At 42.1% G+C, this 19,876-nt stretch overlaps 1 protein-coding gene and 1 long non-coding RNA gene across 4 annotated transcripts in view; one reads left to right on the plus strand and one right to left on the minus strand.

Annotated features, from left to right (window-relative positions):
- Positions 1-19,876, minus strand: part of LOC133535158 (uncharacterized) — a 122,713-nt gene that overhangs the window by 58,733 nt on the left and 44,104 nt on the right. For all 3 annotated transcript variants that reach the window (XR_009802164.1, XR_009802166.1, XR_009802165.1), the window contains exon 2: positions 19,178-19,285. This is a non-coding gene — a long non-coding RNA (uncharacterized LOC133535158). The remainder of the gene's footprint in view (positions 1-19,177; positions 19,286-19,876) is intronic.
- On the plus strand, positions 1,605-9,630 carry LOC133535668 (globoside alpha-1,3-N-acetylgalactosaminyltransferase 1-like). The gene is made up of 3 exons (XM_061875624.1): positions 1,605-2,101; positions 2,509-2,571; positions 8,501-9,630. Exons 1-3 carry the CDS (start codon positions 2,068-2,070, stop codon positions 9,451-9,453), a joined length of 1,050 nt encoding a protein of 349 aa, XP_061731608.1. The 5' UTR covers positions 1,605-2,067; the 3' UTR covers positions 9,454-9,630.

Genomic DNA, 19,876 nt, shown 5'->3' on the forward strand with positions numbered 1-19,876 from the left:
GAATTTTTTTTCATGTTGTCCCAAAATTAAATTAAATAGTTACTTAATTGTGTCATTAATGGAATAGTGAAATAATGAAATCAATCATTTAAATGTGCGTTAATCAATTAAATCATAAAATAATGAAATCAACGAGCAATTAAATGATTGGATAATTAAACAGAATTTTACAATAAGTAAATAACTTACACATTTAAAAACACATTCATTGAATTATTTTCAATGATTATTGATTAATAAAACATTTAAATTAATAATTTAAATAAGTTTTGAATTTTGTCACATTTGTCCCTCTATAGTGTTCAACAGATGGAGCAATATGCCTGGAAATATATATTACAATGTACATTGCAGCCTGCACTGACAACAATGTATGTATGTATATATATATATATATATATATATATATATATATATATATACATATGATATATATATATATATGTTGATTGGCAACACTAAATGGTCCCTAGTGTGTGAATGTTGTCTGTCTATCTGTGATGGCCCTGCGATGAGGTGGCGACTTGTCCAGGGTGTAGTCTGCCTTCCGCCCGATTGTAGCTGAGATAGGCGCCAGCGCCCCCCGCGACCCCAAAAGGGAATAAGCGGTAGAAAATGGATGGATGGATGGATATATATATCTATATATATATATATATAAATATATATATATATATAGATATATATATTCATTTATTTATATACATATTATATATAATATATATATTATATATATATGTGTGCATACATATATATTTATATCTATATATATGTGTAGATATACATATTTCTATTTTAAACATATCTAGATACATATATATGTATTGATATAGATATATGTGTGTGTGTGTGTATATATATATATATATAAATATATATATATATATGTGTGTGTGCATGTTTATATATATATATGTGTAGATATATATATATAATGTTTATATTTATATATATTTGTATTGTAAATATATATGTATTATATTTATATAAATGTATACACCTAGATATATATACATATATATTTATATACATATTATATATATGTGTGTGTGTATATATATATATGTATGTATACATATATATGTGTAGATATGTGTATTTGTATATATGTAGATATATATATTTCTATTTTAAATATATATACACATATACATGTGTGTGTGTATATATGTGTATATATATATATATATACATTATTACATTTATATATCTATCTATATATATCCATCTATATATATATCTATATATATCCATCTATATATATATATATATATATATCCATCTATATATATATATATTTGTGTGTGTGTGTGTGTGAAGATGAGGTAGATCAGATCTACCTGGTCAGTTGAAAAGTAGCTGGCCTGCAGTAAAAGTGTGGCCACCTATGCTTTGGAATATTTAAACAAGGAAAACCGAGAATACCATGAATTGATTAACGTTGAGAAACTTATTGGGGTGTTACCATTTAGTGGTCAATTGTACGGAATATGTACTGTACTGTGCAATCTACTAATAAAAGTTTCAATCAATCAATCAATCAATCAATCAAACTGTACTGTGTAATCTACTTATGAAAGTTAAATCAAATTTCCAAAAAGATTCAGTATATTGAGGTCTCAGGTACTAAAGGACGTTTAATACTGACCACAGACCTCATCCACCATCTAGTGGTCAGAAAAATATCACACCCATTTAAAACCCTAAAGTCCACATTGGAGTTGTCTGCCATTATTTGTGGCTTTCGCACATTTAGCTCCTTTTCCTTCTTTAGTTCAGCATCTGTTTCGAGTCATTCTGCAGATTCTTTATTGTACGGCTTCCAGTGCGCACATCTGGTCGCTTGGGTTTTGGCCCCAGATGTGGAGAGAAGAAGAAAAGAGGGGAGGAGAAGATTGGCGAAGAGGGCGTGGAAGAAGAGACACAAAGGAAGTTGAAGAAAATAAGAGGACATCTGTGACTTTCACGCCACTTTTCCAACAGTGAGAGTTTGTGAAGGACAGCGAGGGCCGGAGAGAGATAGAACATTTTGGCAGGAAGTCAGTGTTTGTCCAGAGAGGTCACAGCATGGCGCTCTTCCCGTTCTGCAAGACACCAACAGGTCAGTACAACCTGAGCCACCGCTGTCTTTTCTGTGCGTGCAGGAACCCACAAAACAATGCCAGTGAGTGAGAGGAGAAGTCTTGTTAAAGCATTTGAAATACTGCACATCTGCCTTCACTCCATGATGCTGTCACGTTGGTACTTGGGACACAAATAGATCAAAACCACATCTGCCAAGTAGCAGCCACTGCAGTCTTCCCGCTAGAGAAAGTCCAAGTACGTGTAGACACTGAAGCACTAGCGCCGTTAAATCATTTCATGCAGCGGGCCACATTTCCCAGGAGAAAAATATCTGGAGACGCACATTCTTGTCATTCCACTGAAGAGCAAAGTGAATAACATCCCAGCAGGCATCACTGCTGAAAGATCCCAGTGTGACCTTTCTTGTGTTTCTCCTCCGTGCAGGAGCGCTCAGAATGTCCAGGATACATCTCCTCCTCTACTTCCTGCTGCTGTCTCTTCTCGTATGTAAGTCTGCACTCTGCACTCTGCACCTCTCTCAACCAAAAAGGGACTTCACATGGACTTAAAAACGCTCCAAAATCTGTGCAGATTCAAGTAGAAAGTAGAATGGAAAAACAAGTTGACTTTATACCAGGCCTGGGCAATTATTCTGAATCAGGGATCAAATTTACAGAAGAAAATGTGTCTGGGGGCCAGTTTATCTATTTTAGGAGCACTAATACAAAACTTCCCATTAATGTCTAATTGAATGCTAAAAAAGTTATGACAGACCACCTTAAAAAAACAAATGTAATTTATTATTTTGTACTGAATGAGACACCCAGAATGTACATGAAAATAAAGAATGTTACAATATTAACTATGAAGGATAAAACAGTGAATATTGACAACATATGAACATCACACCCCCTCTACATCCACATATTGTACAATCAAGCAAAATGCAACAAACACAGCAACATATGAACGCGAAAGGTAAAAACAACAACCTCCAATCTGATATATGTGATATATCACTAAACTTTACAACTTTGTTGTGAAAATCTCCTTCCACGTCTGTCTCTGACACCCACATTTCACACTCTGGAAACACTCTGTGGAAACACTCCCCACCCACACTGCTTGGTGCCTCCTTTGACCTCCTGTCACTTACATCACCATAGTAACTACTTAGATGACAAAAATAACTGATTAGCAGACCATAGTAACTAACTAGATGACCATAACAACTAATTAGATTAGTAAGTAATTAGATGAGCATAGTAAGTAATTAGATGAGCATAGTAAGTAATTAGATGATGCAGATTCCAAGCATTGAAGTAGTTAGTATAGTTGAAGAGTTGGGGTGATTATAAAAGATGAGTGCACATCATAATGTCAGCTACACTTGACATCTTAAACATCTAAAGAAAGGATTTGGGAATGTGAGGCGGGCCAGATTGAAAAGATTAACGGAGCACATTGGCCATATTTTGCCCAGGTCTGCTCTATACACTTAATTGTAATTCCTTGCTAGAACCAAGGGTGTCAAACTCATTTTAGCTCAGGTGGGCCAAACTGCTAAAATCATGGCATGATAAGTAAACAATAAAGACACATTCAGATTGTTTTTCTTTGGCCAAAAATAAAACATGTACATTCTGAAAATGTACAAATGACAAATAATCCTTTGGGAAAAACACTTCAAATTTTGCGGGGGGAAAATGAAAAAAACGTGTGCGGTTTGAAAACCAGAACAAACTTAGTCTTAGTGTCAGTGAATCTACAAAGCCAATAAACATGAAATCAAGATTGAACAAAAGAAATAAGAGACTTCAAATACCTCATTTGTCACGTCCAGGTGTTAAACCTGTGCTAACTCAACAAACTACACACAAAACTGCTGAAGATGGTGGAGTTCCACTCACTCTTCTCTTATCCAACATTTAGGGGCCATGAGGGGGCCAAAGAACAATGGGTTGGAAGCACAAGACCTAAAACTGTGGGTTTTGCATTTCATTTGTGCGAGGGGAGGAGCCACAGCCACGCGTTACCATAGCTACATGTGTTCTACCTCTTGCTTGCCCAACAGAGTTGTTAGTGCGACACCCAGTGGACACATTTAGAGCAGCAGTTTCTTTCATTAAAGCTCAATTTTATACTTGGAAAACTCTCGCGGGCCGCATAAAATCTGTTTGTGGGCCCACAGGCCGTATGTTTGATACCCCTGTATTAGACCATATCGATTGTATTTACAATCCACAAAGTATGTGGAAATACCGTCTAAACGTCATAAAATGAGACATATTCAGTCGGCCATTTTGAATAGTCAGTTCCAAATATCTTTGGCAATTTCCGTAGGTGTGTGTTGGGATGACATCACTGTAGTAACACTTGTGCACCCTGACCATACCATCACATCACGCACCCTGACCATACCATCACATCACGCACCCTGACCATACCATCACATCACGCACCCTGACCATACCATCACATCACGCACCCCGACCATACCGTCACATCACGCACCCTGACCATACCATCACATCACGCACCCTGACCATACCATCACATCACGCACCCTGACCATACCATCACATCACGCACCCTGACCATACCATCACATCACGCACCCTGACCATACCATCACATCACGCACCCTGACCATACCATCACATCACGCACCCTGACCATACCATCACATCACGCACCCCGACCATACCGTCACATCACGCACCCTGACCATACCATCACATCACGCACCCTGACCATACCATCACATCACGCACCCTGACCATACCATCACATCACGCACCCTGACCATACCATCACATCACGTACCCTGACCGTCCATCACATCACGTACCCTGACCATACCATCACATCACGCACCCTGACCGTCCATCACATCACGTACCCTGACCATACCATCACATCACGCACCCTGACCATACCATCACATCACGCACCCTGACCATACCATCACATCACACCCTGACCATACCATCACATCATGCACCCTGACCATACCATCACATCACGCACCCTGACCATACCATCACATCACACCCTGACCATACCATCACATCGCGCACCCTGACCATACCATCACATCACGCACCCTGACCATACCATCACATCACACACCCTGACCATACCATCACATCGCGCACCCTGACCATACCATCACATCACGCACCCTGACCATACCATAACAGCGCACACCCTGACCATACCATCACATCACACACCCTGACCATACCATCACATCACGCACCCTGACCATACCATCACATCACGCACCCTGACCATACCATCACATCGCGCACCCTGACCATACCATCACAGCGCACACCCTGACCATACCATCACATCACACACCCTGACCATACCATCACATCACACACCCTGACCATACCATCACATCACGCACCCTGACCATACCATCACATCACGCACCCTGACCATACCATCACATCACGCACCCTGACCATACCATCACATCACGCACCCTGACCATACCATCACATCACGCACCCTGACCATACCATCACATCACGCACCCTGACCATACCATCACATCACGCACCCTGACCATACCATCACATCACGCACCCTGACCATACCATCACATCACGCACCCTGACCATACCATCACATCACGCACCCTGACCATACCATCACATCACGCACCCTGACCATACCATCACATCACGCACCCTGACCATACCATCACATCACGCACCCTGACCATACCATCACATCACGCACCCTGACCATACCATCACATCACGCACCCTGACCATACCATCACATCACGCACCCTGACCATACCATCACATCACGCACCCTGACCATACCATCACATCACGCACCCTGACCATACCATCACATCACGCACCCTGACCATACCATCACATCACGCACCCTGACCATACCATCACATCACGCACCCTGACCATACCATCACATCACGCACCCTGACCATACCATCACATCACGCACCCTGACCATACCATCACATCACGCACCCTGACCATACCATCACATCACGCACCCTGACCATACCATCACATCACACACCCTGACCATACCATCACATCACGCACCCTGACCATACCATCACATCACGCACCCTGACCATACCATCACATCACGCACCCTGACCATACCATCACATCACGCACCCTGACCATACCATCACATCACGCACCCTGACCATACCATCACATCACGCACCCTGACCATACCATCACATCACGCACCCTGACCATACCATCACATCACGCACCCTGACCATACCATCACAGCGCACACCCTGACCATACCATCACATCACACACCCTGACCATACCATCACATCACACACCCTGACCATACCATCACATCACACACCCTGACCATACCATCACATCACGCACCCTGACCATACCATCACATCACGCACCCTGACCATACCATCACATCACGCACCCTGACCATACCATCACATCACGCACCCTGACCATACCATCACATCACGCACCCTGACCATACCATTACATCACACACCCTGACCATACCATCACATCACGCACCCTGACCATACCATCACATCACACACCCTGACCATACCATCACATCACACACCCTGACCATACCATCACATCACGCACCCTGACCATACCATCACATCACGCACCCTGACCATACCATCACATCACGCACCCTGACCATACCATCACATCACGCACCCTGACCATACCATCACATCACGCACCCTGACCATACCATTACATCACACACCCTGACCATACCATCACATCACGCACCCTGACCATACCATCACATCACGCACCCTGACCATACCATCACATCACGCACCCTGACCATACCATCACATCACGCACCCTGACCATACCATCACATCACGCACCCTGACCATACCATCACATCACGCACCCTGACCATACCATCACAGCGCACACCCTGACCATACCATCACATCACACACCCTGACCATACCATCACATCACACACCCTGACCATACCATCACATCACACACCCTGACCATACCATCACATCACGCACCCTGACCATACCATCACATCACGCACCCTGACCATACCATCACATCACGCACCCTGACCATACCATCACATCACGCACCCTGACCATACCATCACATCACGCACCCTGACCATACCATCACATCACGCACCCTGACCATACCATCACATCACGCACCCTGACCATACCATCACATCACGCACCCTGACCATACCATCACATCACGCACCCTGACCATACCATCACATCACGCACCCTGACCATACCATCACATCACGCACCCTGACCATACCATTACATCACACACCCTGACCATACCATCACATCACGCACCCTGACCATACCATCACATCACACACCCTGACCATACCATCACATCACACACCCTGACCATACCATCACATCACGCACCCTGACCATACCATCACATCACGCACCCTGACCATACCATCACATCACGCACCCTGACCATACCATCACATCACGCACCCTGACCATACCATCACATCACGCACCCTGACCATACCATTACATCACACACCCTGACCATACCATCACATCACGCACCCTGACCATACCATCACATCACGCACCCTGACCATACCATCACATCACGCACCCTGACCATACCATCACATCACGCACCCTGACCATACCATCACATCACGCACCCTGACCATACCATTACATCACACACCCTGACCATACCATCACATCACGCACCCTGACCATACCATCACATCGCTCATACTGGAAATACATGAACATTACAGAGACATATGCTGTTTATCAGTCACCATCCTTACGTAAGACAAGAAGACAGACGGTTGGCCTTTTCGTGCATTTGAAATGGCAAATAAGTAGCTAACAATTGAGTCAACAGATGGAGGGTCTCCTATCAAACCCTGAAAACAACCTCCAGAAAGCACCGTTCACATGTCATGGCTGGAAGATGAACCAATAATGAGCGATATTGTTATTACCACGGTGCATTTTAGCAGCGCATTGTTGGTTTAGTGAGCTATTGCTAGCTTACAGTGCTGTATTGTTGACTGACTAAGCTGCTTCTGCTTTGTCTCAAACTTGCTGAAAGTAAATTCTAGATTTTAATTCATGCATCTCTCATGCATTCAATGTCAGGTTGACCTTGATTTGACGTTGAAATGTGGTCATTTTCCAACCAACAACATTGATCCAACATTACACAGCAACTTTGTCTCAATTTACAAACACAACTATTTTGCAACCTTGTTTCAAAGTCAGTTTTAAGGACACGGACGTCTAATCACCTGCCTGCTGGGAACCCTAAGCCAACTAAGATCTAGAGAAGGATTCACATAAACCCTTTAAAGGGTTGAGGATGTTCATGAGAGTTGTGAAACAGATGTTTTATTCCTGCAGACTTCCTCCACGGCCGTAAGGCGGGCGCCAACATGAGGTCTCCTCATCCTTACTTTCGCTCCATGGAATCCGCCATCGGAAGAGAAAAGCCGGCCATGGTCGACGCAGCATCACCGCGAGCCCCTCAGCAAACGCCTTGGGGGGCTCCTCTAGTCTGGGGGGACAGCCGCACCTCGGTCAGGCGGAGAACTGAATTTGCAGAAGGAGAAGTCCGGATAGGCCTGCTGACCCTGGTGGTGGGAAAGTATTCCCAGTTCGTGAGACGTTTCGTGTCCTCGGCAGAGGACTACTTCCTCCCCAGTCAGAAGGTCACCTACTACATCCTCACAGAAAAACCTGGCACCTTTGAGCCTCCTATGAAGTTGGGGCCCGGGCGGCAGCTGAAGGTGGTTCCTGTGGCAGAGTTCCCAGGCTGGGACAGGTTGGTGTATCGCCGCATGACCCTTTTGGCCGACACCATCAAAGACCAAATTGGCAAGAACATCGAGTACATTTTCTGCGCTGACGTCGACCAGGAGTTTGTGGCTCCGGTCGGAGAAGAAATCCTGGGTGACCTGGTGGCCACCTTGCACCCGGAACTCTACGGCAAGCCGCGAAAGGCGCTTCCTTATGAAAGCGACCGGGGGTCGTCGGCTTACGTGGAGGACGAGGAAGGTGACTACTACTACACCTCGGAGTTGTACGGCGGGCTGGTCCCGCAGGTCTACAGACTGGCCCGGAGTTGTTCCATGCTCATCCAGAAGGACCACGCCAACGGCGTGATGGCGCGCGGCCGCGAAGAGAGCTATTTGAACCGCTACCTGGTGGCTCACCCACCCAGCTGCGTGCTCTCGCCCGAGTACAGCTGGTGGGACTCGGGCCGGGCCGTGGACGTTCCTGTCAAGAGGCTGGTCTCCCTGGGGAGGCAATGTGAGGCTTTTGATGCTGAGAAGAGAGAGAAGCACCGATGTTGAAGTCATGGAGCTTCATATCTTCTTCTCATGTGGGACAATAGTAAGTACGCCTCCGCTACTTTGCTGCATCAGACTCTGCTGGGCAGGAAGGAAATGAGCAACTTGGCGCTGACAAGAGGACCAAGAATTATAACCCTGTCAGTCATACCTTAATAAAAACACAGTGATAAGATGGTACACTTTTTTGGTTTTGTTGCAAATGAATACTAGCAAATCTTAGTCGCTACCAGGGTTGTACGGTACAGCACTATTAGTATAGTACTGCCATAAGGACTAAGGAATCATTTCCAGTACTATACCACCTCTGAAACTGACCGGTCCCACACCTGCAGCATCGTCACATCATGACATTGCTGGTTTTAGGAGCAGAGGAGCATGTTGGGCAGTGCACACACACAGAGTACTTACAAACCCAGTTTCCATGAGTTGGGAAATTGTGTTAGATGTAAATATAAACAGAATACAATGATTTGCAAATATTTTTAAGCCATATTCAGTTGAATATGCTACAAAGACAACATATTTGATGTTCAAACTCATAAACATTTTTTTTTGCAAATAATCATTAACTTTAGATTTTGATGCCAGCAACACGTGACAAAGAAGTTGGGAAAAGTGGCAATAAATACTGATAAATGTTGAGGGATGCTCATCAAACACTTATTTGGAACATCCCCCAGGTGTGCAGGCTAATTGGGAACAGGTGGGTGCCATGATTGGCTATAAAAACAGCTTCCCAAAAAATGCTCAGTCTTTCACAAGAAAGGATGGGGCGAGGTACACCCCTTTGTCCACAACTGTGTGAGCAAATAGTCAAACAGTTTAAGAACAACCTTTCTCAAAGTGACATTGCAAGAAATTTAGGGATTTCAACATCTACGCTCCATAATATCATCAAAAGGTTCAGAGAATCTGGAGAAATCACTCCACGTAAGCGGCATGGCCGGAAACCAACATTGAATGACCGTGACCTTCCATCCCTCAGACGGCACTGTATCAAAAACCCACATCAATCTCTAAAGGATATCACCACATGGGCTCAGGAACACTTCAGAAAACCACTGTCACTAAATACAGTTGGTCGCTACATCTGTAAGTGCAAGTTAAAGCTCTACTATGCAAAGCAAAAGCCATTTATCAACAACATCCAGAAACGCCGCCGGCTTCTCTGGGCCCGAGATCATCTAAGATGGACTGATGCAAAGTGGAAAAGTGTTCTGTGGTCTGACGAGTCCACATTTCAAATTGTTTTTGGAAATATTCGACGTTGTGTCATCCGGACCAAAGGGGAAGCGAACCATCCAGACTGTTATCCACGCAAAGTTCAAAAGCCAGCATGTGTGATGGTATGGGGGTGCATTAGTGCCCAAGAAATGGGTAACTTACACATACTTACAACATATGCTGCCATCTAGGCGCCGCCTTTTTCTTGGACGCCCCTGCTTATTTCTGCAAGACAATGCCAAGCCACATTCAGCATGTGTTACAACAGCGTGGCTTCGTATAAAAAGAGTGCGGGTACTTTCCTGGCCCGCCTGCAGTCCAGACCTGTCTCCCATGGAAAATGTGTGGCACATTATGAAGCCTAAAATAAGACAGCGGAGACCCCGGACTGTTGAAGGACTGAAGCTCTACATAAAACAAGAATGGGAAAGAATTCCACTTTCAAAGCTTCAACAATTAGTTTCCTCAGTTCGTTTGATTGTTGTTAAAAGAAAAGGTGATGTAACTCAGTGGTGAACATGCCCTTTCCCAACTACTTTGGCACATGTTGCAGCCATGAAATTCTAAGTTAATTATTATTTGCAAAAAAAAAAAAGTTTATGAGTTTGAACATGAAATATGTTGTCTTTGTAGCATATTCAACTGAATATGGCTTGAAAAGGATTTGCAAATCATTGTATTCTGTTTATATTTACATCTAACACAATTTCCCAACTCATATGGAAACAGGGTTTGTACAAGCACACACACAGAGTACTTACAAGCAGACACAGTGTGTAGACAGAAAAGGGAGAATGGACGCATTTTGGTGTAAAAAGTCAAGATAAAGGTGAAGTTATAACACTGAAACACCCTCAGGAAGAGCTGCTTTAACACATGGCTAGCTAGTTCGCAGCTAACATCCATCCACAGTGTTTTAGCTACTTCTAAATCACTAATCCTGGCCTCCATGGCGACAAATAAATGATAAATAAATGGGTTGTACTTGTATAGCGCTTTTCTACCTTCAAGGTACTCAAAGCGCTTTGACACTACTTCCACATTCACACACACATTCACACACTGATGGAGGGAGCTGCCATGCAAGGCGCCAACCAGCACCCATCAGGAGCAAGGGTGAAGTGTCTTGCTCAGGACACAACGGACGTGACGAGGTTGGTACTAGGTGGGAATTGAACCAGGGATGCTCGGGTCGCGCACGGCCACTCTCCCACTGCGCCACGCCGTCCCTATAATAATAAATAAAGTATTATTATCACTGCAGGACGAGGAATAGCTAAACATGCTTCACTACACAGTGTAGGAGGATACAATAGCTCACCGCCATCACAATGTAAACAAATGTCATGGGTGGATCTACACCTGACATCCACTGTAATGATACCAAGTACAAGAGTGTATCTAGTTGATAATACTATGATTACGTTGATATTTTTTGGCCTCACAAAATCTTCTTTCGTTTTTTTAAAATGTATATACTGTTTATAAAGTCAGTAAATATGTCCCCGGACACATGAGGACTTTGAATATGACCAATGTATGATCCTGGAACTACTTGGTATCGGATCCATACCTAAATGTGTGGTATCATCCAAAACTAATGTCAAGTATCAAAGAAGAGAAGAATAAGTGATTATTACATTTGAACAGAAGTGTAGATAGAACATGTTGAAAGAGAAAACAAGCAGATATTAACAGTAAATGAACAAGTAGATTAATACTCAATTTTTACAGTTTGTCCTTCATAATGTGTACAAAATAATAGGTGTATAAATGACACAATATGTTACTAATTAGGAGTCTTTGTTTGTTTACTTACTACTAAAAGACAAGTTGTCTATTTTATTGAAGGACTAAATGACAATAATAAACATATGTTTCATCTACACTAACATTTGGTGTTCAAATGAAGCCAAGAATGACATTTTTTGTGGTCCACTTTATTTAGAAAAGTACCGAAAAGTATCAAAATAATTTTAGTATTGGTACCAGGACCAAAATATTGGTATCAGTACAACACTAGGAGCTACATTCTTTTTTTTTTTTTTACAGTTTAATCTCCAAGGTATTGAATCAATCGTGACTGAGACTAAAGCTGTCCTATCTAGTCTTTGGAACATGAACTTATGAAGCCAGCTCGGACATACTAGAGCTGTACAATCTAGTCTTTGATCAAGAACATATGAAGCCTGCTCAGACAGAGTAGAGCTGTCCTATCTAGTCTTTGAGCATGAATGTATGAAGCCTGCTCAGACAGAGTAGAGCTGTCCTATCTAGTCTTTGAGCATGAATGTATGAAGCCTACTCAGAAACACTAGAGCTGTCCTATCTAGTCTTTGATCATGAATGTATGAAGCCAGCTTGGACATACTAGAACTGTACAATCTCGTCTTTGATCAAGAACATATGAAGCCTGCTCGGACAGAGTAGAGCTGTCCTATCTAGGGCCTGCTCGGACAGAGTGGAGCTTTCCTATCTAGTCTTTGAGCAGGAACTATTAAAGCCAGCTTGGATGGACGAGAGATGTCCTATCTAATTTTTGGAACATGAACTTATAAAGCCAGCTCAAACAATCAAGAGCTGTCCTATCTAGTCTTTGAGCATGAACATATGAAGCCAGCTCGGACAGACAAGTCTTTGAGCGTGAACGTATATGAAGCCACCTCAGAAGACAACAGCTGTCCTAACTAGTCTTTGGGCAGGAACTATTGAAGCCAGCTTGGCCGGACGAGAGCTGTCCTATCCAGTCTTTGGAACATGAACTTATTAAGCCAGTTCCAGCAATCTATAGCTGTCCTATCTAGTCTTTGAGCATGAAGGTATATGAAGACGGCTCAGACAGAATAAAGCTGCCCTATTTAGTCTTTGAGCAGGACCTATTGAAACCAGCTCAGACGGATGAGAGCTGTCCTATCTAGTCTTTGGAAGATGAACTTATAAAGCCAGCTGCAACAATCTGGAGCTGTGGACGCATGAAGGCATGAAGTCAGCTCGGACAGACAAGTCTTTGAGCATGAATGTGTGACGTGACCTCAGACAGACTAGAGCTATCCTATCTAGTCTTTCAGCAGTAACTATGGAAGCCAGCCCCAACGGACGAGAACTATCCTATCTAGTCTTTGGAACATGAACTTATAAAGCCAGCTCCGGCATACTAGAGCTGCCATATCTAGTTTTTGAACATCAAGGTATGAAGCCAGTTTGGACAGACTGGAACTGTCCTATCTAGTCTTTGGAGCATGAACTGAAGAAGCCTACCGTTTACATTTTTAGTCTGATTTTAAATAGTTTTTGGGGTGTTTTTTTTTTGGTCTTTGTGCTCACTCCATTGCCAGCTCCTGTGTCAAGTCAGGTGAGAGACATTCACTCTACTTTTCCCACAAGATTGATTGATTGAAACTTTTATTAGTAGATTGCACAGTTCAGTACATATTCTGTACAATTGACCACTAAATGGTAACACCCCAATAAGTTTTTCAACTTGTTTAAAGTCCTACTGAAATGAGATGTTCTTATTTAAACGGGGATAGCAGCTCCATTCTATGTGTCATACTTCATCATTTCGCCATATTGCCATATTTTTGCTGAAAGGATTTATTAGAGAACATCCACGATAAAGTTCACAACTTTTGGTCGCTAATAAAAAAGCCTTGCCTGTACCGGAAGTAGCAGACGATGTGCGCGTGACGTCACGGGTTGTGGAGCTCCTCACATCTGAACATTGTTTACAATCATGGCCACCAGCAGCAAGAGCGATTCGGACCGAGAAAGTGACGATTTCCCCATTAATTTGAGCGAGGATGAAAGATTTGTGGATGAGTAAAGTTATAGTGAAGCACTAGAAGAAAAAAAACGCGAGGGCAGTGGGAGCGATTTAGATGTTATTAGACACATTTACTAGGATAATTCTGGAGAATCCCATATCTGCTTATTGTGTTAATAGTGTTTTAGTGAGATTATGAAGTTATACCTGAAAGTCGGAGGGTTGCGGTGACCGCCAGTGTCTCTGAGAGAAGCCAATGGAGGAGCCAAGATCACAGCTGCCTTTTTGACAGCTGCTGCAGGAGGACGCTCACACCGCACAAGTCTCCGGTAAGAGCAGACTTAATATCACAATTTTCTCATCCAAAAACTTGCTGGTTGACATGTTGTAGAGAAACATGTTCGCCAAAGCTTCACAACAAACAAAGAAACACCGGCTGTGTCTCGGTGCTAAAGGCAGCTGCAATCTACCGCTTTCCACCAACAGCATTCTTCTTTGACGTCTCCATTATCAATTGAACAAATTGCAAAAGATTCATAAACACAGATGTCCAAATTAATGTGTAATTATGCGACGAAAAGAGACGACTTTCAGCCGTAAGTGTTGCTGGGCTAAAATGTTTGCTATAATCCGAGATGTCACAAGCACGCGTTCTGTGACGTTTTCAACAGGACACTTGGTGGGAAATTTAAAATTACAATTTAGTAAACTGTATTGTCATGTGTTGCAATGTTAATATTTCATCATTGATATATAAACTATCAGACTGCGTGGTGGCTAGTAGTGGCTTTCAGTAGGACTTTAAGTTGGGGTCCACGTTCATCAATTCCTGGTAAAACTCTGAAGTAGCAAATCACACATTTGTGTTCTCTTCCTTCAGTTCACTGTAGTTTTGTATCAGTTAGTCAATAACTGAAGGACCCTGCAAATGGCTGACAGTTCTAGAGTCGCTGTGTCCATGTCCACTGACTGACTGTCCTTATCCAAGACAAGAGGAGGAAAAAAGGATGAGTCCATTAATGTCAGAGACTGTCCTGCTGGCTTAGTGGTCAGCAGAGATAAGAGTCAACAATGTCAGCGCACACTTTCCCCTCACTAGACAATCATTGACTGCAAGCACTGCTGGTTCAAGGTCTTTAAATAGCAAGTGTGGAAGGAGACCACGCAACAAGATGATGAGCAATAATAGTCCTGATGCTCACACGTCAATCTTTCTGTCCACTTAGAGGGGAACTTGAACGTCTGTCCATGACTACTATCAATCTGCTCTCACACACACACACACACACACACACACACACACACACACACACACACACACACACACACACACACACACACACACACACACACACACACACACACACACATATGGGAGGGTTTGAAGGCAGCAGATGGCTTCTTCTCACTGCCAAGAGCACAGAGAATGTGTCCTGAGGGCCAGATCGCCACGTGGAGCAAACTTGGAGTTGAACTTCAGATGACTGGAAGAAGCTGAGTCTCAGTTTTGACGCTCACTAAAGTGGAACTGCACTATTTCTCTGGAATTTTTGCATCATCATTCACAATCCTTATGAGAGACAAGAACACATTTTGCATTCTAATATAAAATAATTAGTTTGTTAATCCATTCTGCCTGAAAATGCATCCAAAAACCGCCAACAATTCTGAATGAATGAATGAATGAAATAAGTTTGTTTGGGTCAAATAATCCACCATCAACCATTTTGTGTGAGCAGTTTAACAGCCCAGATGAGACATTTTTAACTATCATACACATTTACACACAAAACAAAAAGAAAAAGAAGGACAGAAAAAGGAATATGCTGAAGCCAAAGCTGATATTTGCCTATCCTGAGCATTCACTGAAAATAACATTTCCTGCAAAATCAACATTAAAAAAAAATCAATGGGATGAAATTAATGCTTACTACCGTATTTCCTTGAGTTGCCGCCGGGTATATAGTATGCGCCTGCCTAGAATTACTGCCGGGTCAAACTCGTTTCGCAAAATATTATTTTTATTAGCGCATGTCTAGAATTTCCACCGGGTCAAACTCGTCACGTCACGAGTGACACTTCACCCGTCATCATTTTCAAAATGGAGGAGGCTGATTTCAATCATTTGAAATCGCATAAAGGGAAGAAGATTAAGAGCTATTAGTAGGATTTAAGGTCCAAGCTATTGAATATGCTAAAAAGAACAGTAAGCAGCTACGTTTTATTAATATACCGTAGCTGCGTGTGTCAAATATGAGTCATTAAATGACTCCCGCCTCCTGGTGGTAGAGGGCGCTAGTGATCCTTCTTGCGACTACTCGGCTGCAGAAGAAGTGACAACAAGCAGCAAGAGTTTATTTTTTCCTCTCGCTTGTACTTTTAACATGGAGAATTACATATCTAAAATAAAACACTTTTCTAAACTGGACTTTCAATGGAAGCAGGAGGTAATAAAGGAAGATCTCTATCGAGACAGAGAGACTTTTAAAGCTGACGAAGGATAAGGAAGACTTCTATAAACAAGTTATCGATGCTTTTGATCAGAAGGAGCTGCGCATGGACTTCATTTATAAGTAAAAGTAAGACCATAATAACGTTTTTTTTATTTTTTTATTAAATGTGCTTTTTGTGATGGTATCCTTACATCACACTCAAATTTTTATGCGCAGGCCTAAATTTACCGCATGCCTTCGGTAAGTGCCGTAGTGAGAAGAGGTTTTAAAATAATTAGCACATGCTTGCCTTTACCACATGCCTTTAGTAAACACCGGAGTGAGAAGAGGTTTTAAAATAATTAGCGCCCGGGCAGCAATTCAAGGAAATACGGTATATTTTATAATTTTCAATTATTTCACCTTTCAAGGTTTTCTTAAACCTTAAAAGGCCAAGGTGCTGCACAGGTGTCACCTTTACATCGGAACACAGGAGGAGGAATAAAACACAAAAGTAAAATATGCCTTACAAGAAGTGCAAAATGTATCACCTAAAATATTTGCACGTATTAAATAAATTAATCAATCAATCATCGATCAATGTTTATTTATATAGCCCTAAATCACAAGTGTCTCAAAGGGCTGCACGGTAGAGCCCACATAAGGGCAAGGAAAAACTCACCCCAGTGGGACGTCGGTGACAATGACAAAGATGACTATCGTTGTCTTGCACTTTAAAGTGTCCCCAGCACAACATTTTTATAAATGACCCAATCCACACAACCTTTCCCATATGTGGCGGGAATAAATGACCACAGAAAGTCAACACAACCTGCTCTCCATTTTCTACCGCTTATTCCCTTTGGGGGTCGCGGGGGGCGCTGGCGCCTATCTCAGCTACAATTGGGCGGAAGGCGGGGTACACCCTGGACAAGTCGCCACCTCATCGCAGGGCCAACACAGATAGACAGACAACATTCACACTCACATTCCCACACTAGGGCCAATCAACCTATCCCCAGGTGTATGTCTTTGGAGGTGGGAGGGGCCTATCCCCAGGTGCATGTCTTTGGAGGTGGGAGGAAGCCGGAGTACCCGGAGGGAACCCACGCATTCACGGGGAGAACATGCAAACTCCACACAGAAAGATCCCGAGCCTGGATTTGAACCCAGGACTGCAGGAACTTCGTATTGTGAGGCAGACGCACTAACCCCTCTGCCACCGTGAAGCTCCACAACCTGCTCACTGAACAAAACCCTAACCCTAACCCTCCAATTACAAAACATGATTCAAAATGACACCCATTGGAATCCACTGCAATGCATGATGGGAAAAAATGCAAAACACTCTTTCCATACTTATCAGTGTTTGCCGCATTTTAGCTGCTTAATATTTCTGAATGATTACCAAACTTTAAGGAAGCCGTCACAGAAGTAAACAAGGTAGGAGTCCAACTTTCACAAACTTGTAATATCCACTTATGTAAATTATTAACTATATACCTAATATGTTGATATAATATGTAAATATTTATGTACATATACATATATGTATGTAGATACATACATTCATATATCTGTACATCTACATATGTATGTATATACACGCATATATATATATATATATATATATATATATATATATATATATATATGTATATATATATATATACACACACACACACACACACACATATATACATATACATATATATGTACATCTACATATATTGAAATATACACACACATATGTATATGTATATATACACACATATACATATATATACACATATATATATACATATATATATATACGTATACATATATATATACACATACATATATACATATATATATATACGTATACATATATATATACACATACATATATATATATATATATACATATACACATACATACATATATATATATATATATATATATACATATACACACATATACATATATATACACACATATATATATACACTTTACATGCAGTTGGCTTTCAGCCCCCGGCCAAATGTTTGTTAACCAAACGCGGCCCCCAAGTCAAAAGGTCTGGACACCCTGACCGACAAGGAGAATATAACAAACGGTTAAGAATAACTATTGAAATTAAGACCGTTCGAGAGAATGAATTTTTGACTGTTTCCTCCATTTCTGACGTATGATAAATTAGAATAATTGCCGGACTCCTATTAAGGAAAGAAGGATATATTTTAGCCTGACTAATCCACCCAACCTCAATGTATTCTCCTTGCTTCCTCTGTGCTTTAAAACAAGTTTTTAATCAGTGTTTACCTGCCCAACTGGTTCAGTCTCACGCCTCTCCTAATAGTGTTGCTTAAAGGTCACAGCAGGCACGTGTCATTGAGATAAGGCTCCAGAAATCTTTTTGTTGACCACCACCTGGGCATCAAATGGCAAAAAGAGTATGTTGGAATCAGACCCGCTGAAGAAAAAGAATGTCATTCTTATTTGTTTGTGTACATATAATTTATATTTTCAGTTCAAAATAGGCCATCTAACTAGGGCTGTCAAAGTTACTGGAATAACAACGCATTCACAATAAGTTCCTTTAACAGCGCACAGTTTTTTTTAAACGTAATGGTGTCCAGTTACTGTTGAGCCACAAGCTGGAAAATAGCGAGCAGAAATGTAGAAAGAAAAGGGTATATTATGGAAGTATCAGGTCCTCCGTCATGGCAAGTTGTTGTCTTAACGAGACAAAAGTACAGTATTTTATCTTCCATCGCCATGAGACCACATCATTGCAGCATCTACTTGCTGGCGTGCTTTGCTAGCACTTCACGTGTTTGGATTGCGGTTGAGTGCATTGATAACATAAAATAGAGACTGTTACACTATCTGCTATAGTAAGATGGAAAAATGCTCAGCAGAAAAGAAAGATGATAAGCAGGAAGTCTGAAGTCATTTTCATCAAAGACTTTCACGTCACGTCACGACACCTTTTGTCAAACCAATAACACACTTCAGCTT

The sequence above is a fragment of the Nerophis ophidion genome, linkage group LG16 (assembly GCF_033978795.1).
Source record: "Nerophis ophidion isolate RoL-2023_Sa linkage group LG16, RoL_Noph_v1.0, whole genome shotgun sequence".
Taxonomy (NCBI): Eukaryota; Metazoa; Chordata; class Actinopteri; order Syngnathiformes; family Syngnathidae; genus Nerophis; species Nerophis ophidion.